This window comes from Rhinolophus sinicus, linkage group LG07, assembly GCF_036562045.2.
Source record: "Rhinolophus sinicus isolate RSC01 linkage group LG07, ASM3656204v1, whole genome shotgun sequence".
Taxonomy (NCBI): domain Eukaryota; kingdom Metazoa; phylum Chordata; class Mammalia; order Chiroptera; family Rhinolophidae; genus Rhinolophus; species Rhinolophus sinicus.
The window spans coordinates 48,006,551-48,028,197 of NC_133757.1; the positions used below are offsets into that span (position 1 = coordinate 48,006,551).

A 21,647-nucleotide genomic window follows, 5' to 3' on the forward strand; every position below is an offset into this window, starting at 1 on the left:
CGTGCTCAGGCATCACCTGGAGATCTTGTTAGAATGTAGGTTCTGATTCCGCTGGAGCTGAGGAATCTGCATTTCTAACCAACTCCCTGGGGATGCTGATGCTGCTGGTCCTTAAATCACACTTTGAGAAGCAGTATTTAGATGGTGATCAGTGTACAAACGACAATGAGCCACATGATGAGAAAGTCCCATTTCCAATTCTCAGTCCAGAACTGGTCATCACATCTCTGGTCCTTGCTTTACCCTCTTTTTAAGGGGAAGCAGATTCGAGCCCAATATATATACCTAAGATTTCATAACAGTGTTTTGTTTTCATATTTATTTTTGTGGCTATCAAGGATTAATGAAAAATTATATTGATTTTCCGCTTATAGTAATGCTACTATAAAGTCCTTTTACAATTTTATTTACGCTAACTTCATTTAAAGAAAAATGTTAAGTAACAATAATCACAGCTTTGAGCGCACTGGCCCCCATTCTAAACAGTGATGGGCATGACACAATCTTTATCCTCACACCAAACTCTAGAAAGTAAGAACCTTTTGGAGATGAGAAAATTGAGACTTAACTCAGATCAGACTTAACTTGATCAGAGAGATCAAGTAACTTGCCCAAGTTCACACAGCTAGTGAGTGGCTTCAAACCACACTTCAAACCAGGGCAATCCGACTTCACGAGTTGACCACATTATTCTGCCTATGAATGAGAATACAACAGGCTCTCTGTGATGGCAAAAACCATGAATGTCACATGCGCGTGGTCAAAGGGAAGCAAATACTTGTTTCTTGCAGGCAGGGACAGTGTCTTTGCACCTCTCATCCTCCCAACACCCCCAAGTGCCCAGCTCCATGCCCAATGCACAGTAGGAACCAATGCACATCCCAGAATAAATTTCCCTGGTCTGACTTGTTGGACAGAGAGAAACCTCAGGATTGACCTGGCGGTACGCTTGCCACGGCTGGGGCTGCTGGCCACAGGGCATGAGCCCACATGCACTGTGGGCATCTCCACGGGTGATAAGGTACCAGACAGCTCGGTTAGCCTGGAGCCCACTTCTGAGCAGGGCAGAGGAGAATGGGGCCTAGGCTGAGAGCAGGGAAGACTGCACTTACCCCACACAGGCAGTGCCCCACGGACAATAGAGCCGCACATTTATTGACTGATAGTTTTACAACACCTCTTCTCAAACAATCACTCAGAGCTTAACATAATAAGGAATCCAGTCCTGTAAGGAATGCTTTCTCCAAGCAGTAATTGGGCCTCCTGAGGCCACAGCTGGCTGATTAAATAGACCCAGGAAGCCAAAGCCAACACTTCTGAGCGCCTGACCCAGCCCAGTGCCTGAGCAACAGCACCCCATCTACTTGCCAGTTCTCGAGCTCACGCACCACTCGGACTTGGCTCACACCCTCCCCACAGTCCGTAGCCCCCTCCCCTGTTTACTCTGCCCCACAAATCCTCCCACCAGCCCAGACCCAGCTCCACCAGGAAGGGTGCCTCAATCACCTCACCTCCAACCTCAGGACACTTGCCTTCGTGCTTGTCCTGGACCATCTGCTCCCAACTGGTCAGTATCTGCAGAGTGGCCCCAGGACCCACGAGTGGTGACCTTGACGAGGGGAGCATGCGTCCTCCTGCTGACTACCCTGCAGGCCTAGCAGAGAGCTGGGCCAACACTTCTGAACTTAACCATACCCCTCTCCACCAGGAAGCTTGGTCTTGGGATCCCCTTTGTAAAATGGGGGTACACCCTCTGGTAAAGCCCTTTTGGGATGAGCTAATATCTGTCTAGGATTTGAGTTCACAGCCAGAACAAACCATGCACTCTATGGCAAAGACATGATTATTCTAATATGGTTTTGCTGGCACCCGAAACTAGTTTTAAAACCCTAGAATCCACCTTGACAATGACCATGGCCTTTTTTTTACTGAGGAATCTCTCTCCCGGGCTCCATACCTTATCCCTACCCTTCCATGTCCATCACCTGAACACCTCTTTCCATTCCAGAACCTTCGGGACTCCAGTGCCACATGGGATGAACCCATCCTCCACAGGCCAGCATTCCTGCCGAGGGATCCAGATCTGACCTCCCTTTTTAGATGTTTCTCTTAAGACTCCTCATCAAAGCGCCACCCTCTAGCCACACCAGGCTGCTCACTGTTCACTGAAAACCCCCTTTATTTTCCCACCTCTACTTCTGCTGGCACTCTCCCTTAGCCTTAAACACCTTCTCTCCCATCCACACCACATCATAAGGCCTTATTTCAGTGCCGTGTCGCCACAAAGCCTTCGCTCGTGTCCTCTACTGATGTCACTTGAGCCCCCATCACGTGTCTGCTGCCTCTGTCAGGCGCCTATCCTATGTGTGTTATGTGAGCATTATTGATATGTTTGTGTCACTCTTCCTGCCTGGGCAGAGAGCTCCTTGAGGGCAGGGATTAGGTCCCACTGAGACAGTGCATATTTTAGAGGGCACGGGTGGCCAACAGACTCAGATTCAAGTCCAGCACAAGATTTGCTGGCTGTGAGAATCCAGGCAAACCCCTGTAGGTCATGCAGCCTCCTAGATGTTTCCCCTTCTATGAGTGGTGCAAAAACACCACGTGTCCAGACCTGTTCAGAAAATCAGATGCAGTCATTCCTTTGACAAACATTTCCTGAGTACCCAGTACATGACAGCACTGTCCGAGGATAGTGGTAAGCAAGACAGAAGCCATGACCTCAAGGAGCTTCCAGTCTAGCATGGTGAGAGCAGTGGTAAACACAGATAGTGACAAACACAGATAGTGATAAACACAGATAGTCAAATAGTGATACTTTCTCAAGAAGATAAAACGTGATGAGAGAGCAGGTAACTGAGGCAGGGGTAGTGACAACCCTTACGAGAGTAGTCAGGGAGGGCTTCTGAGAGGAAGCAACATTTAACTGAGACGAGGATAAAGAGAAGGAGCAGGGTATAGACCGATCTGGCCAAAGGATCATCCAGGCAGAAATATCAGCACATAATGGGACACCTGCCAGAGCTCAATAATTAGCTCCCTTTTTCTTCTCTCATCTCATCCTCCGCAGAGCATTGCACAGATACAACATGCAGTGAATACACGTTTGCAGAAATGAGCTTGATAGAACAAGAAATCCTAGGGATGAATTGGTGCATGATGAAAATATGCATTTTAGCAAAACACAGTCAACCAAGATGGGGCAGATGCCAATTAAAAGCCTCTTAAATTCAACCTCATCTAGGAAACACTGACCTTCTGCAGCACCTCTCTCAGAATAAACCACAATTTCCTAACCTCTACAGGAAAGCAGATAACTCATTTCAGCTTGTGTCACCAGCCCAGGGTTTGTCAGGGGCTCCATTCCAGAATGACTGTCTTTGCCAAGACCCCACGTCGTGTATCTGTGTTCCCGGCTGCCTCATCAGCTGGAGCCATGTTTGTATTTCAGGAAATATTTGATTTTAATGAATGCCTCAGCCTCGCCAATCACCTCCCAAGGCTAACACTTTCCTACTTGAGCAACACAAGCTTTTGATGCCACAAAATTATCTACTTGGTTATCTCTCTGAGCCACCATGTTTTCATTCTTCTGAAAACACTTTCGGAGCTACATAATAATGCAAATGATATCAAAGACTATTTCTCTTCACCTTCAAAAAAAAAAAATGCTGTTTTAAGCACCGGTGACACATAGCCAGGCAGCCGGGGGTCTGTGCGGAAGGGAAGGGTGAAAGATGCACTGGAGCAGTCAGGAACCCCAGAATCAGGGTGGGGGCCGAGTCAGGACACCAAGCAACACTTCTGCAGAAATCTCCGTTTCCAGCTGGCTATGCTGGTGTTTCCAGAGCCTTTGCTATGCGCTTCTTCAGGGGTGTCCCTGGGGGACCCCAACTCTTCAGAATCCCCTTATCCACCCTTAAAGGCCCAGACTTCCCTATTTCTGTTACATCAGGACCAGGTTTCAAACTGTACGTCCCCACAACAAATCAGCTGCCACCCCCACTCACTGCTTCTCCTTCCTTGCATGTCTCCTCCCACTGGCCCCACTCAGAACAAAGCCACACCAACACAGGCCTGGCACACGGAAAGTGCCTCTCCCCTGGTTTCCCTTCTCCTGGTCTCACCTCCATCCAGTGCCCAGCAGCGATCCTCCTAAACCCTGAGTGGGTCACGTCACTCTCTGCTCAGAAACTGCCAGGGGGCATCCCACTGCTGCCAGATCAAGTTCAGCAGAGGCAGCTCAGGGTCTCACCGGACTTTCTGCAATGCTGCTTCAGATGCTGAGTGTGACGCTAGTGTTTGAAGGTACATGTTTCCCTACATGAGTTTGCTGTCCCCAAGCAAGCGACTTCACCTGGCGCCCCACCAGCACAAGAGTCTATCCGTTAAGAGTCGGTCAGTTAACACGAGGGCAAGAATGTGGACTCTGCAGCCACAGAGCCTGGGTTCAAATCCCCTCGCCTAGAGAAGTAGCTCAGCCTTTCTGTGCCTCAGTTTCCTCCTCTGGAAAATGGGGATAATAATAGCAACCACCTCATAAGGCTGAATGATGATTAAATCACAGGGTTGTGATGAGAACTGAATGAGACTTAGGTAAAGCAATGGAGGCAGCTTAGCACAAAGCAGGTATTAAATAAATGTGAGCGCATTGTCGTTCATTTTCACTCCAGGTGATTTTCACTTTTCGGACTCTTTTTAGAACCTAACCCCTGTGAAAGATACGCCTTCACTGTAGAAACTACTTAAGGTGATACTCGAGGCCCTTTGAGATCTGAAGCCAACCTCTGCCTCCCTCCCGCCTCAGCTCTCTTTACTCTTCTGTGTCACAATCTTGCTAGTCCTGTCCCCAGCACCTGTTTGCATGCCGTCAAGCCTTTGCTCAGACACCCTCACCTAGAATATCTTCCCCTCACTCCCATCCCACGCCTCCTCCCCTAAACCTGCTCTACCCTTTAAGGGTGGGCTGAAACGCCACCTCTTCTATGCAATCCCCTTAGCACAGTGCTAAACCAATACCCACCGTGTATACAACTCGAGACAGTAGAAGCCAAACTGACCCTCATTTAGTACGTTTTATATTCTGCCAGTACTTTACAACCCACGTAATCAGCGTGCTGCCCAGTGGCCTGCCTCCAGGACTTGCGTCACCTCCCCGAGTCACCGTCATCTAGGTCTCAGTCTCCCCACGGGGCTTCCCCGGAGACCTGTCAGGGTTGGACCGGTCCTCACAGCTGGAGCAGTTTCCACAGAAGAATGACAAGCAGGGAGAACTAAGGAGAGAAGACCGGGTGACTGGACCGACTGGACGAGGGGATTCGTCCACCCACCCGGCAGGTGCATTCTGGTCCCCAACAGTGTGCCCGGCCGCACTGCGGTCAGTGGGCAGCCAAGGAGCAGGCGGGCTGTGCTGGAGTCGCCCACCACTGAGCCTCAGCTTAGCCGCCCTCCCTCCAGGAGTCTGAGGTCCACAGCAGGGCTGGAACGGGGCAGGTGGGGCTCCTGGCCATGGAGCTTCCAAAGTTGTAGAAGGGGATGCAGAGACCCCCAAAAGAGAGACCTGAGTCACCACCTTAGGGCTTTAGGGTCCTCTCCCACCACTGCTATAAGCAGTGCTGAAAAAGCCTCAAGATACCTGCGAACCATCCACAATGTATCGATCCGTGCCATCGCTCGTGGGCATCTGGGGTTGTCACAAGCAGCACTACCTGGACGTTCCTTTGTGCACGAGCTTCTCTATGGGAATACCAGCTGTGGCTATCCTCCAGGAAAAGCGGCGTGGGTGCTGGCTGTTCGGGGCAGGGGTGGCGGGGACCAAGGAAAGCTGGCAAGTGGCAGATGCCCAGGGTGCCCGTGGATCCACTGTCAGAAAACTGGGGGTAGCAGGAAGAACACTGGCCTGGGGGTCAGGAGGGCTGAACTGGAGTCTCCACTCCATTCAGACCTTCCTGGGTGGCTCTGGCAGTCACCTTGCCCCTCTGTGGCTCAGCGTCCTCATATGTCAAACCAGGGTGCCAGGCGGACCAGCCCTCTCTCCAGGGTGCCTGTGGACATGAACCTTTTCTAGCCTTTGGGTTCTGGAGAAAGCAGACTATGGGTACTGGCTGTGTGGCAGAGATAAGCACTGAGGGGCCAGGAGGTGTGACCTCTGCAGAATGTGTAGGCCCAACAAATGGGGCTGGAGGTGAGACTCTGGTGGGGGGTGATGTGTGAGGGTACATTCAGAGGCAAGTAACCAGTATGGAAAGGAAAATCAACAGAGCCTTCAGAGAGCCAGAGGGCTTTACTGGCGCTGGCTGCCACAGCACTGGCAGCCTGTGGTGCAGAAATGCACAGCCTGGGCGAGGGTCATTTCAGAGGCAAGTGTCAGCCCTGCCAGGGCCCCTGTGGAGTTTGAAATGCTTCTGAACTGGCCCCTAAAAGGTGTAAACAGAGGGCCTTGTCCCGGTGGGTGGGACTGGGCCCACTATTCAGGCAGATGACAAGGGGGCTGGGTGGGGCTTCTGCCAACCTTTCACACCACGCTATGCCCTGGCATTGCCTCTTTGTGCCCAGGTCAGCGTAGGGCTTAGTGGGGGCTTGTCTAGACCCCAGACCTCAAGTACAGAGGGGCTATGGAAGGAGAGAACAGCTCAGTATTGGGAGGCAGCTCTTAGGATGGAGACAGAGAAAATTTGTTCTATGGCACAGCCTGTGTATTTGCACATAGAGAAATATTTTTTAAAATACGTATGTTTAATTTTAAAAAATGAATAATAGGTATTCCATGTAAGTACCAGTGCACAGAGCATGTTTACAGTGAGAAGCCGATTTCCTCCTACCCTGTCCTCTGGTCCCTGGTCCCTGCCTTCCTGGCGCAGTGTCTTGTGGAACTAGAGGACAGTTATGGGGCTCTGTTGGGGTCATACAGGCTAACTCTAGAATTGCTAGCAATGAGGACCTCCCAATTCAGAGAAGCCACATCTAGAGATGGAGTTTTAGGCAGAGGCTTCCTGTCACCCAGATGACATCATCCTGGCCGGAAGCAGCTGGGAGAGCAGTAGGGGGCTCTGCGATGGGTACCCCTGTCCCCCTCCCCTGCTGGCAAGCTCCCAGCCTGCCTCCGCTGTTCAGAGGCAAGGAGATGAGGACGGCACATCTTTGGCTTCCAGGGCTCGTGGTGAACAGACTGGCAGCCCCGGCCAGGCTGATGGCTGCCCCGTGAGAGCGCATTCCCTCCTCTGTGCCTGCAGAGCCGGACTGTGCCTGGCTGACCCTCAGGATTCCTCAGGCCAGGAGACACGGCAGCAAAACACACACCCCCTTTCCCCCACCAGCACCAGAATCCTGGGCTCTGGGCCAGGAACTGCAGGCTCAAAAGCCCCTCTGAGGGCCAAGACCACCACCCCTCAGGCTAGAAGAGCTGTTCCCACCACAGTCCTGGCTGCCTACCTCCCTTGGAGGAAGAGAAGGGTGAGAGTACAAGTGTATGTGAGAGTGTGTGTGTGTGTGTGTGTGTGTGTACCTCCCCCTCCAGACTGGGCTTCCCGGGGCACTTGGGTCCTCCAGGTGGGTCACAAACAATGGATGTTCCATGTGTGTGTGTTGAAAAAGGCACTGGCAGCAGTGTTTGACCTTCAGCTTTGGTGAGTATATAGTAAGTGCTTCCTGAGTACCCTACTCAAGAAAGAGATGGCAAAGTCAGATCCCTGTGGGGGCCAGCCGGGAATGTAAACACAGGACCTGAGCTGGGCAGCCAGTGAAAGGCCTTGTCAGGAACTGGGCACTCACCCAGCAACGGCCTCCTCTAGCCACCACCTCAGCTTCCTGCCGCCTGGTCAGCCCGGGACAGGTCGCCATCTGCTGGTGAGTACAGCAGGAGCAAGGTACTTGGCCAAAGTGGGTGAGCCTGGGGAGGAGGGAAGGAGGCAACATGTGCCTTCTCTCAACAGCCTTGGTCTCCCCACTTGATTATCTCACAGCTCCCGGCCTCGCTGCTGCTCACTTCCCTGGGGAGAAATCGTATCCATGTTCATATTCATTTTTTTCCATCTCTCTCTCTGTCTCTCTGTCTCTTTCTCTGTCTCTCTCTCTGTTTTTTTGTCTGTCTCTCTGTTTCGCTGTCTCTCTCTGTCTCTCTCTCTGTCTCTCTGTCTCTCTCTCTCTCTCACACACACACACACACACACACATACACACACACAAGTCCAGCCACACAGGGGTGTGTTAACATGCAAATCATCAGGCCCACCCTCTAAGATTCTACTTTTAAAGCTCTAGTGTGGGGCCCCTGAATCTGTATACTTAACCAATACCCCCAAATGACTCTGACAGGAGGCAATCTTTGGGACGTTAGGTTAGGCAAAGATTTCTTACATACAACACCAACCGTACTATCCATAAAAGAAAAAATGACAAGTTGGACTCCCTCAAAATTAAAAATGTCTGTTCCTCAAAAGTCACTGTTAGAAGAATGAAAAAACAAGTCACAAGCTGGAAAAAATACTAGCATAACACATATCTGATCAAGGACATGAGTCCAGAATATATTAAAAAACCATCAAAACTCAATAAGAAAACCAACAACCCCCTTTTTTTAATGGGCAAAAGATGTGAATAGACATTTCTTCAAAGAAGATATGTGGACGGCAAATAAGCACGAGAAGATGCTTAGCATCATTAATCATCATAGAACTGTAAAGTAAAACCACAATGAGAAACAATTACACACCTATAAGACGCAATAAATTAAAAACCATAAGCAGTTTTGACAAGGCTGTGGTAGAATGGAAACTCTCAACCACTATGGGAGACTGTGGCAGCTTCTTACCCAGTTAAACATACACTTAATATATACAACACAGTAATCCCACTCCTGGGTGTTTGCCCAAGAGAAGTGAAAACTCTGATCCATACAAAAACCTGTATGTGGATGTTTATAGGCTTTATCCATAATCTTAAAAAACTGGAAAGAGGGGTGGCCAGTTAGCTCAGTGGGTTAGAGCGCCGTGCTGATAACACCAAGGCTGCCGTTTCGATCCCCACATGGGCCACTGTGAGCTGCGCCCTCCTTAAAAACAAAACAAAACTGGAAAGAACCCAAGAGTCCTTCAACAGATGAATGGATAAACAAATCACGGTACATCCATACAATGTAATACTAAGAAATAAAGAAAAATAAAACATGGATAAGTCTCAAATATCTGAAGCTAAGGTGAAAGAAGCCAAGTTCAAGAGGTTACATACTGGGGGCCAGTGGGCTCTCAACCACAAAGTTGCCAGTTCAATTCCTCGAGTCCCGCAAGGGATGGTGGGCTCCGCCCCCTGCAACTAGCAACGGCAACTGGACCTGGAGCTGAGCTGTGCCCTCCACAACTAAGACTGAAAGAACAACAACTTGAAGCTGAACGGCACCCTCCACAACTGAGATTGAAAGGACAACAACTTGACTTGGGGAAAAAAAAGGCCTGGAAGTACACAGTGTTCCCCAATAAAGTTCTGTTCCCCTTCCCCAATAAAATCTTAAAAAAAAAAAAAAAAAGAAAAAGAGGTTACATACTATATGATTCCATTTGCTTAATATTCTAGAAAAGACAAAATCCTAAGGATGGAAAAGAGCTCAGTGGCTTCCAGCTACTGGGGATCGGAAGAGGTTTGCCTGCAAAGGGCACAAGGGAATTTGGGGGTGGGAGGGTGATGAGAAAGGTTCTGGATCTTGTGGTGGTTGTGATTACATAGTTGTATTATTTATCAAAACTCATAGAATTGTATATTAAAAAGGGAATTTCATTTATGTAAATTATAGCTTGACAAAATAAATAACGTATTTATTTGAGGGACATTCTATAAAGTAACTGACCAGTACTCCTCAAAACTGTCAAGATAGATAATTAAAAACAAGGAAAATCTGAGAAACTATCACAGTTAAAAGAAGTCTAAGGACACATGACAACTAAATGTAATATGAAAATCTGGATACAATCCTTAAACCAAAAAAAGGCCATTAGTTCAATATTACGGAAACCTGAATAAAATATGGACTTTAGTTAATAATAATGCATTATTTGGTTCATTAATTATAGAAGACGTGCCAAACTAATGTAAAAAGTTAATAACAAGGAAAACCGGATGAGGGCATATGGGAATTCTCTGTACTAGCTACACAATTTTTCTATAAATTTAATACTGTTCTTAAAATAAAAACCTTATTTAAAAAAACAAAACAAATGGATCATCTGGGGGGCTTGTGGAATCTAAAGAACAATATGAATGAATAAACAAAGCAGAAACAGACTCACACACACAGAGAACGAACTGATGGTTGCCAGATGGGAGGGGGTTGGAGAGCTGGATGAAAAGGTGAAAGGAATAAGAAGCACAAATCGGTAGTTAGAAAATAATCATGGGGATGTAGAGCACAGCATAAGGAATAGAGTCAATAATATTGTAATAATTATGTATGGTGCTAAGTGAGTACTAGACTTATCAGGGGAATCACTGCATAAATTATATAAATCTCTAACCACTATGCGGTACAGCTGAAGCTAATATAAAATAATATTGAATGTCAGCTGTAATTAAAAATAAATAAAAATGAATTTAAAGTATAAACATAAATACACATCACCATGCCCCACCCTCAGAGATTCTATTTTCAAAGCTCTGGAGTAGAGCCCCTGAATAAGTATCTTTACCCAGTATCCCGTTACGCGGACGCAGGTAACTCACGACCACCCTTCAGGATGCCATGCAAGAGATGAGGGACTCACAGGGACCATAGCTCCATGGGGGGCTGTCCCCACCTTCTGGCTACCAGCTAAGACATATTAAATGACCAGGCAGATATTAGCCTCTGATTCTTTTTCTCCTTTTCAAGAAACAGAGTAGAGCAACTGTGCTTTGAAAAAGATATGACAGGAGAGGCAAGTGTAAGGTTGGGAGGAGGGGGCTTCAAATGGCTCCGGTCTCTTTCTCCCACCCCTCAATGGGGCCCGCAGGATGCACAGGGAAAGGCAGGGCTAGGGGCCACACACACCTAGCCTTTATCCCAGCTAGCTGTGCCCTCCCTTCCTGAACTCTCCCAGGCCTTTTCAAATCCTGCTCGTCCGCAGTAATGATCATTTTTGAAAGTCATTCCTAAAGCACACAGCAAACCTAAAGCCTCTCCTCTGGAGAGAGTGGGTGCAGAGTGGCCTGGCCTGACAGTCCGCTGGCTGCACATGCTGTTGTCCAAGGCCAGGAAGGGAAGGGTGAGGTCAGCAGAGGCCCCTCAAGGGCAGGAGGGACCCAGGGAAGCCCAGATGGGCATGAGGTCTTTACAAAGAGAAAAGGCTGACCTGGGGAGACAAGGGATGGATGGAGAGGAGAGCCAGGTTCAGGGGAGGTGCAGAGGCCGCCACTCTTTGCCAGCTTGTTGGAAGAGTCAAGATGATGGGATGAGGGGCTAGAGGAAAGCGGCTCCAACTCAAGCTGAAGGGCAGACCAGGGGCCAGGTGGAAGGGAGCCCACTTCTGGGGGAGGGGGAAGTGTAGAGGCCTGGAGCATGGTGACAAGGGCTGGGATCCAAAGCTCAGGTTGCAGGAGAAGCAAGTCTGGCTCGGGAGGCACACCCACGAGTGCCTGGGGGAGCGCGAGTGCTGCGTACCCAGGTTACCTGCCTGAGTAAGGTGAGAGCCAGGCTGTAACTGAGCTCTTCCCAGCCTCGTCTCTACAGGATCTCCCACTGTGCAGTGAAACACCTGCGGCTGCTCCTCAGCCATCGCACCAGGCCTGTGCACAGGGAGGCACGGAGGGGAGCCTGTCCCACTCCCAGGACCAGGGGCTTAGAGAAGATGCTACCCCATCTAACTGTCTGTTAGAAAGTGTTTTACTTCCATCTTCTGTAGTGGCAGTTAGGCCTTTCCCTAAAACATCGTCTTCTCCTCTTAGAAGGGTAATACGTTTATCACAGAACATTCACCAAATGCAGAACAGTATTTTCTAACATCTATTTGCATTTCGTTTATTTCCTTCCAATTTTTTCCTATGTACATATACATGTTTAACATAATTGGCATTTTACTATATAGAGTTTGGGATCCTTGTGTTTTATTTTTTCCAATTCACATTATACGTGGGAATTGGCCAGTCTTCATCAGCATATGATAGAATTTTATGCACCACTGTTAACAGTAACACAAATTGCACTGTATAGCTGTAACAAAACTTATTTAGGCAATTTTGTGGTGCTGGTTGTTTAGGCTGCTTCAGATTGTTTGCTGTTTTACATGAGAACCATATTGGATCACTTCACCCATCTTTCAAGACCCACTTCAATTCCCACCTCCTCCAGAAAGCTCTCCTGGACTACTTCAACACCCAGCCACATCTCCCACCTCTGAAGTATGACTACTTGTGGTCCGTCTGACATGGCTGGGCATGGAGCCGTGTGTCACTCCCTGCTCTCTGTCTCACAGTGGTGGCTTAGTCTCAGGTCCAGGACGCTATAGCACATGTCTCTGAGAGCACCCCAGCACCTCGCACACAGCAGGTGCTCCATGTGTGCTGAATATTTAAGCATCAGACCGCTCAGATTGTATGGGCCTGCCTCCTCACTGCTGCCTCCAGGAATCCTCTCTGAAACAGCACCTCCCCAGGATCTCAGAATGCTGCTCTTCCTTCTCTACTGCCCCTTCTTCTCTACCTTGCCCCCTTCACACATGTGGATAAGAGTGAGCTACATAGGTGAAACTTTGAAGGAGGGGTAGGTTGGTTATTCATTGCTGAGATTTATTAATTATCAATGGGGAGCAGTGAGCTCCCCATTTGAAGGCAATGAAAGACACCCAGCCAAGACCTGACTGGCTGACACTGAGGTGTGTGTTTATGATGGAGGAGGCAGGCTTAGGCCCCCACCTCCAGCCCTTGGGGATGAGGAAAAATAATAGCTGCCATTCATTGGGCGACCTACATGCCAAGCACCTTACAGACATTACAATTAGTCCTAACTGCCTTGAGAAGGGAGGCACAATTACATCCCCATTTTATAGATGAAGAAACAGAGGCTCAGAGAGGTTAAGCAACCTGCTAAGGTAGCAGGCTTATAGGTGGCAGAGTGGGGATGCAAATCCAGGCCTATGTGACCCAAAGCCTGGCTCTCAACCACGTAGTAGCAGTGGAGAGCCTTGAGCTGGAGTGAGTACAATATTAGAGACGAGCTCTGGGTTCCAGAACTCCTTTACTCACCAGCTGAAGGCTCCCCTCAGAGACTTCCCTCCAAAACCAATGACAATCTTCACGTTTGTTTGCTGATAGAGGAGAAGGTCCTCTCACCTTAGCTCAGTCCAGCAAACACCTCCAGGTGCTTACAAAGTACCTGACACTGTGCTGGCCATTGGAGGGTGGGGGGCAAAAGACCATAGGGTCCCTGCCCTCTAGGGACACTGAATGGGTGCTGTAGCGGAAGAAAGGAGCAAGGGCTGGACAGGGTAGGGCTGAGGGCTTCCTGGAAGAGGTGTTGACCAAGCTCATCTTGAAGACTGAGTGTCCCTCACTTCCTGGGCCACCACCCCCTGCCCTGACAGCCTACATTCCAGACACACCCTGACCAATAGCTGCTCACAGAAACACTCTGCATTTCCAGTCTTTGGGCCTTTGCTCAAGCAGTAGCTTCCATGTAAATGCCACTTTGTGAGACAGACAATCAGACACAGACACACAGGTACACACATCCCTACCTGCCTGTGGAATTCCTCTCCGTGTGCAAAGGCCCAACTCAAATCCCACTCCGTCCACCTGCACAATCACCCCCAAGGCAGGACGGTGCTCCCCTCCCCTGGGTTCCCACAACATGCCTGTGGCTCTCAGGTGCCATTTACAATCCCGTCGGTGACACACACACACACACACACACACATGTAATTGCACTGTATCCCCTGTTAATCCTTGCACATGATAAGATAGTCAATTCATCAGATATTTATCTATGCTATGAGCAATTCAAAGCAAAAAATATACAGGATACAATTCAAGTAGAACAGTAGAGTGAAAAGGGGCCTCCCAGCTGGCTGACCTAGAAGAAGCCCATTTTGCCTTCGACTCTTCGTCTCCTCCTCATCCGAAGACCACAGCTAGTCATGCCTGGAAGGGATCATACACCACATGGAGGTTGTGAAGATTCAGGAAGACAGCACTCATGCACCAGCACAGGGCCTAGGACACGGGACGACGCAGCAGTGCCAGCTATTGTCACTTGGGCCAAGGAAACATACACACTTGGAGTCACCAGCTGGCAGGCAGACAGGCTCCCGGCAGGGTTTTCTCCAACTCGGTGTTTTCTCCAACTTCTCTGACGATAACCCATAGTGCATCTTATGCTGGGACCCAGTACACACACGAACTAAACACAACGACCAGGAAAGTTCCATAAAACCCTGCTCCTCATAACAAGGGTGCACACTGATATTATCTCTTTCAACTACTTCTCTTTCTATTTCCCTTCCACATGGGTTTCACAAAGCACTCCAGGCTGCCTTGCAGGTGGAAAGCGAGGGCCGCACTCACCCAGGGTGTCAGAGCCGCTCTCCACCGTCTCGTTGACCTTCCTCGCAACTCTGGCCACCGCCTCACCCATCTTCCTCAGCATGCAGACTCAGCTGTCCTGCTGCCAGCCCCCAGGCTGGTCGGCTGCTCACGAGGGGGCCTGTGCCTGAGGAAGACACAGGGCTGTGAAGTGCCCGCCCACCGCCAAGGACCCACCCCCGCATCCACCATACCCGAAACCCAGGCTGCTGGAAGCCTGCAGGGAGGGCCCCACGCCACTCACCTCTCCCTGAGGGGCCCAGAGCCCTGGCCACATCCAGCTTGGCCTTCGGAACAGCTGATCTGCCCATTAGAGGGTGGCGGCCGTCTGGCCCTGCCAGTCTCCTGGGAGGAGCAACACGTGCGGCCTCACCAGACACAGGGCCAGGCTCCTGCGAGGACTCAGTGTGTACCGGCCTGTGACTCACTTAACGGGCGGAGCCGTGAGGAGGAGGCGGGGCATAGCCAACCGCAGGGAGAGACAGCAGTCCTTCCGTCCCACAGCCTCGGAGCGGGTGCCCATCCACAAACCCCCAAGACCACCCTCCCAGCTCCTTGTTCACCCCACCCACTTCTGCCAGGCTCCTCCTGGTACTGAGAAGTGGGGACGCCAAGGCGAAGAAAACGCAGCGCTGCCTGCTCAGAGCTCACAGTCTGGCGGGTAAGTGATAGCGTAAGAGTTCCCTTCCCGTGTATCAATGTGGAGAGAAGGTTACCATTTTAGCCTGCAGACCTGACGATCAGCCTGACGTTGAATCTATCTGTAAAACCCTGAGGGAAAAGCAGGTGGGGCAGGGAAATGAGAGAAGGGAAATCGGATCACTAGGGGAGAACAGGCTTAAAGGAGGGTGAAGCACACAATAAAATGTATAAGGGGTTGGAGACATAAGAGACTAAAAAATGTTGCCAACTCCCTGTTTATTACAGAGAAGGAAACTGAAGCATAGAGAGGGACTAAATGACCTGGCCAAGGTCAAAGTGAGGAAGTGGCAATAATCAGCTCACCCCAGCTCCACACTCAGCGCTCACTTCTTCAGAAGTCACCCACACCACCAGCGGCAGCACCCCGAGGAGAGACTGAAGTTGAACGCAGTGCCGATGCCCTTCTTTGCCCCCAGATCCCAATCCCAGCTTCTCACAGCTCAAGGAGCTCTAATGAGCTCTCTCTGAGCGTCAAAGGCAGAGGAACGTAAAGGGCAGAGAAAAATGGGATGAGGGTCGTGCTCAGAGCTGCTAACAAATAACAAGAAAAAGTCCCCATGCGCTCAGCTGGACAGGCAGGGCAGGCGAGGCCAAGTCCACCTGTCTGCTTACAGCAGTTAGTAGTGAGTTCGGTATGTATGTGCGTCTCACCAAGGAGGCTGACACTGAGGGTGTGACACACACGGTACAGTGAGAAAAGATCATTTTTTGAAGACGGGTCCAATGCCTAAGTCTGCCATTTCTTAGTTGAGAAGCCTTGGAAAAGTGTCTTAACTACTCTGAGGCTCAGTGTCTTCATCTGACTTGGCAATCGAGTACTACCTACCTCACTTAGTTCGTACAAGGACTGAACAAAATATATATACCTTTCTAGCCCAGAGCCCAGGACACACAGGTACCCGATAAATGCTAGTTGGGAGGATAAGACAATACGCACCCAGACATGATGCCAGCGTCTAATCCCAGTTTCATAACCATGTGATTGGGTACAAACAACTCAGTTAACTCATCTTTGTTGAACAAACAACTCAGTTAACTCATCTTTGAGGAATGAGTAGAATTTTCATCTCTCCACCTGCAGGAAGTCTTCCCTGCTTGCCCCAGGCCTCAGTGTTCTCTCCTCCCTGTGAATTTCAACAACACTTAATGTCTTAGCACAAGCCACTTGGATTGTTTATAAGCTTTTAAAAATATACACACTTGGGGCCAGCCCAGTGGCTCAGGTGGTTGGAGCTCCGTGCTCCTAACTCTGAAGGCTGTCGGTTCGATTCCCACATGGGCCAGTGGGCTCTCAACCACAAGGTTGCCAGTTAGATTCCTTGAGTCCCACAAGGGATGGTGGGCTCCGCCCCCTGCAACTAAGATTGAACACGGCACCTTGAGCTAAGCTGCCTCCCGGATGGCTCAGTTGGTTGGAGCGGGGGCTCTCAACCACAAGGTTGCCAGTTCGATTCCTCGAGTTCTGCAAGGGATGGTGGGCTGTGCCCCCTGCAACTAGCAACGGCAACTGGATCTGGAGCTGAGCTGCGCCCTCCATAACTAAGACTGAAAGGACAACAACTTGAAGCTGAACGGCACCCTCCACCACTAAGATTGAAAGGACAACAACTTGACTTGGAAAAAAGTCCTGGAAGTACACACTGTTCCCCAATAAAGTCCTGTTCTCCTTCCTCAAGATAAAAATCTTTTTAAAAAAAATACACACTTGTCTCCCCAGTTGACCTGTGGGCAGCTTAGGGCAGGAAGCAGATCTACACTGTGTTTTTCCCCTGCACTTTACACCATGTACTGAAAACACATGCCCCATTAGTATCCCCCGATGGTGGAGAAGATGATCAACAGCCATCATTTGGGTTTCAAACCTAAATACAAATCAGATGACTCTAACAACAAATCTAAGGCTCTGTCTAAATGAGAAGGGTCATAAATTCAAATGCCTAATGGTGCCAGGTGGGCAATGGGCATAAGGTGGGCCAGGGCAGGATAGTAGGGAATAAGGAGGACTAGGGCAAACCTAGTGAGGACCCAAAACCTTCACCGTGCTCCCTGTAAGATCATCCCCCTAAGCCTGAGTCACAAGTATTGCTGGAACCTTCATGACTTAGTCTAACCCCTTTACCAGTGAAAAAACTGAGGATCCAAGAGGGGAGGCAAATCAGATAGATGAAAACAATAAACCTAGGTCTTCTAATTCCTAAACCAGGTATTCGTGCCATACCATGCTCCCTCCTTTCCCCATCTCCAATATTTAACATCAATAATCACAAACATGTATTGAGCATCTACTAGATATAGGGCATAAGAATGGACACAGAGGAAAGAAATACAGGAAATAGCTGACCTGTGATTCTGATAAGGAAGAGCTTTCTAAGGAACATCACAGAGGCAATCCTAGCCTCACAGCCGAGTGGAAAGGGAAGGTAAATCTCCAAGCTGCCCAGGGTCTGTGCTAACCCTGGTGGGATTGTCTAGGCTGATTACTTTCGGACACTATGCCTGCAATTCTCCTGCCACCAGGTGGGGGCGGTGGTGACTGAGGCCATAGAGCTCATTGATGAAAACTAGTCAGATTAAAAACCTCAACCCTGGTGGCAAACTCGGACACCCTATGCTGTGGGTCAGAGAACGGACATCGAAGCAGGAACAGGAGCAACCTGCAAAGTCGGCGAGTCAGAGCAAGTCAGTAGGAGGAAGGGTCCCTTCCTTTGCACAGGATACTCAAGGTACAGCCCAGATGTGCACTAGACCTCCTAGAGGTCCCGGCTACCTCAAATCATCCTCCTTGCTACCTGGCTAGGAAACCACCCTCCCTTTACCTAAAACTACCCCTGCCACCAAAAGAGAATTCCTTCATCAAGTCCAGATGACTGTCCCTCTCCCAGGTCAGATGACAAAGGCCTATCGTTGGCAAAGGTAGGGCTGTGTGACGCCAGGGTGGCAGGGCCACATGTGGTATAGGACCCCAGATGGGGTAAGAGGGACCCAGAATTTAGGGAAGAACAAACTTGGGATGACAGAAGTCTATAGTGGGTCCCCAAAAGGGTTCTACAAGGTTGTCCAACTTCCTTTCAGCCCCAATCCAACACTGGGCCTCTTTGACGGAAAAATAGCAAGAATTTATTTTGCATATAACAGGAGACCAGAGAGAAAGAAGGTGGGGGGAGGGAGGAAAAATAAAGAAATTTGCTCTTCTTTTCTTTGGTTTTAAATTGTTTTTGAGAAAAATGAAAAATTGTCTGAGTCACATATAAGCGACAGAGAGAGCTATGGCTCCACTTCTGAGTGCAAATCCCCTTAGGCAGGGCCCCCCCTAGGAATGCGGGGCCCCTGTCTGTATAAACAATTTGAGTCGACCAAAATCAGTGTGTCAACACCATTCTGGCTGCCCAATCTCATGCAGTCCCACGAAAGAAATATCCCACTGGCCAGTGTGAGCAAGCAGCGTACAAAGCAAAACCCAACTGGAACCAGAACCCAACCACAGGGCCCCAAGACAACACCCTAAGCACAGGTTCTGGGCTCTTTGAGGCATTTGGTCACCCCCCCAAAACAGGGGTAGTGGTAACAGAAAGTCAGAAAGTGTTTCTCCCAAAGGGGAGAAACAGGAACCCTAGCCTACGTGGGTGTGGTCTGGGCTTGGGGCGCCCAAATCCGATGGCTCTGCTGACCCCCGCTGGTCCCAGGCACTACAGGGTGGACTTAGACAATTTCAAGAAAAGCGTTCCAAATCCTGGAGACCTTGAGGCACAGGGTCCAAATTCGTACTCACACTGCTGCTGTCCCAGAAAACTCATCCCTCTCCACACGGCCCCAGCGCCCTTTCCTGGGTGTGCATCACAGTCCCAGGAAGGGTTTAAATCCAACAGACATCGCTCAGGCACCTCCTATAAGGGCTGCGCTGGAGGAGCAAAGGTACAGAGACAGGGATTGGGCTAGAAAGAGCTTCCCATCGGGTAAGAGAGGCTCAGTGACAAGAGGCAGAATGAGCCAGATGCTAGTAGGGTCTTGACACCAGGCCCAAGGAGTATGTGTGCCCTCTGCCATGAAGGGACATGGCATGGGTGAGACGATGGAACAGAGACAGGGGCTGAGCAGAGGGACCCAAAATGATGAAAGAGGGAGACAGGTAGCCAGTCTGTCCCCAGACTACTGGGGGAAGCGGTTGGAGGCCCTCCTGTAAGTCTGTCCTCTGTTTCTCTGTAGGGAGCTATGGAAAGTGTTTTGAGGACAGCAGCCTAATCCAATTAGAGTTTTAGAACGTTATCAGTATTGCGAGCAGTCCCGTTTGCAAAATGGATATACCACCTTCCTCACTCGGTTGTTTTGACAAGTAAATAATACATAACTTTTGAGGAAAGTCTTTGCAAACAGTTAAGCATTTCCCATACAAGGCAATACCAATAGGTGATTAAACAGGTACAGTAAGTTAGGATATAATAAACTGAATGCCAGAAAAAAAAAGGTGCCCTGCTTTGTAAGAGCTAGCAATACGGCCCTCCTGTGTCTGTAACCTGTTTTCACCTGGATACATTGCTGGGAGAGGGGTGATTTTTGCTTAAACTCTGACAGCAGCCCCCTGCCACAGCTCCAGCCCTCACAAGTTAGAACTCTACCTTATCTGGAGCCCCGAGATCTGCGCAAAGGAGCTGCTGCGACACCCCGTCAGCACCAGCTGCTCCTATATTTAGTTACTGGTGTGGTCACTTGGGAACTTTAGAGCCTGGCAGCTGCTCCGAAGGGCAACTCGAGCCTCCTGGGCCATGTGTGCAAGCTCCTCCACCGCTGGTTCCAGCGGGTCCTCGGGACCACGCCAAGCGGGGGAGCCAACCGGGAGGTGAGAGCCGGCGAGCTGGATCAGACCCAAGTGGCCCCGAAGGCCCACTCGAGGCCACAACAGAGTTGACCCAGTTTCCCACCCAAGGGAAAGGAGCCCGCTGGGGCGTGAGCGGGACCGGCTGGCGCCTTGTTTTTGAGCCATGGGGCTCTCAGCGCCCGCGCGTGCCTCCCTTTGAGCATCTAAGCATCCTCGGGCTGAGCCTCCCAGGACTGAAAGCGGTGGCCAGGCTAGGGTCCCAGCGCCGGGCGCAAGGGGCCCGCCTCGCTCGTCTACCCCACCCCCCGGCGCTCGCAGCCAATGGCTCCTCGTCGCCGGCCCTCCGCTGTCCCGGCAGGCGGGGACTGGGGAGAATAAAGCAGCCAGAGGGGAGAACGCAGAGATCGCAAAGGGCCAGGGGCTCCCGCGCTGCCAAGAGGCCGAGAGGCACACTTTGGGGCAGGCGTGTGCAGCTCCCCAGAGCGGAAGCAAACCCCGAAAGTGTCGCTTCAGGGACGAAATACACATCAGTTTCTTCCAGCAGGGGCGCCTTCCGCAGGGAACGGAGGCCAGCTCGGGACCGCTTCCCTGAGCTCCCTATTACCTGGCACCGCTGCGCCCACTCCCCCAAGCCAGCCCGGATCCAGCCGCAGTCTGCAGCAAGAGCCCGCGCGGCGACGGGACCCTGGGCACCGGAGAAGCCGCAGCAGGTGCACCGCTGCTCTTTGCACCGGTGACCTGGGGGAGGGGAGGGTACGCTGCAGAAACCGGGGCACTTCTCTCCCTCTCTCCCCCAGCCCGTCCTGCGCTTAGCCTCAGACTACGTTTACTTTGCGGGGCACGAAGCGTGGGGCCCCGTTCCAGGCCGCTTTCTGCTCCACTTACGGCGACAATGCCTCCTAGCGCCCTGCGCCGCGCAGTCACGCTCCCTCAGCCGCCGGCGGCGCCCCATGCAACAGCCGCACGTTGGAGCCGGCAGGAGGGGCGCGCGGCGCCGGGGCTCTGAACGCTGGGCCGCCAGGCCAATCGCCGGTCTAGACCGGCGCCGGGGCGGGAACAGGCTGCGGGCCCGGGCCGCGCGCAACCAAGCAGTGCGCGGGTCCCCGAGCCGCGCCCGGGAGTGGCGCGCACGGAAGGGCGGCCCGCGCGCTCTCGTCCGGAGGGTGGATCCGCTTTGTGTGCTGCTTGTGGAGGGAAAACACTTGGGAGGACAGGGTGTAGACGGAAACCAAAGACTAAGTCTCCAGACTTGTTTTTCTCAAGGGAATGGAGTTAAATTAGCCAGATCAGGGTAGTTTCAGAAACGTGAAGATAGGGAATAGGAAACTTTTCACGTGATGGCTTCAAGTGTCCATTCGGGTTTTTTAGAAACAACAATTCTGGCTGCGCTAAATTACTTCACCTCTCTGAAACCCAATGTTCTCCTCTATAAAATAGTAATTGAAAGATATAAATACGTACTTCACACAGTCATTGTGAGGATTAATACATGAAATGCTTAGTGCAGTGCCCAGTATGGTAACTCCGCGAAGGGTAGCTGCCTCACAGGCCTTCACCAGGCTTTATGGATGAGGCCCCTGACTCAATCAGTGAC

The 21,647-nt window shown here is 50.6% G+C and overlaps 1 protein-coding gene across 3 annotated transcripts in view; it reads right to left on the minus strand.

Moving 5' to 3' along the window:
- LRRC20 (leucine rich repeat containing 20) overlaps positions 1-21,212 on the minus strand; it is a 73,208-nt gene extending 51,996 nt beyond the window's left edge. The window contains exons 1-2 of one of the 3 annotated variants that reach the window (XM_019712462.2): positions 20,939-21,096; positions 14,521-14,665 (exon numbers count right to left, since the gene is read on the minus strand). In XM_019712462.2, coding sequence (XP_019568021.1) covers positions 14,521-14,602 — 82 coding nt within the window. In that variant the 5' untranslated portion in view covers positions 14,603-14,665; positions 20,939-21,096. Of the gene's footprint in view, positions 1-14,520; positions 14,666-14,782; positions 14,947-20,938 lie in introns of those variants that run through there. The other 2 variants (XM_074339540.1, XM_074339541.1) reach the window with 2 other exon arrangements.
- Between the last annotated feature and the right edge of the window lie 435 nt (positions 21,213-21,647).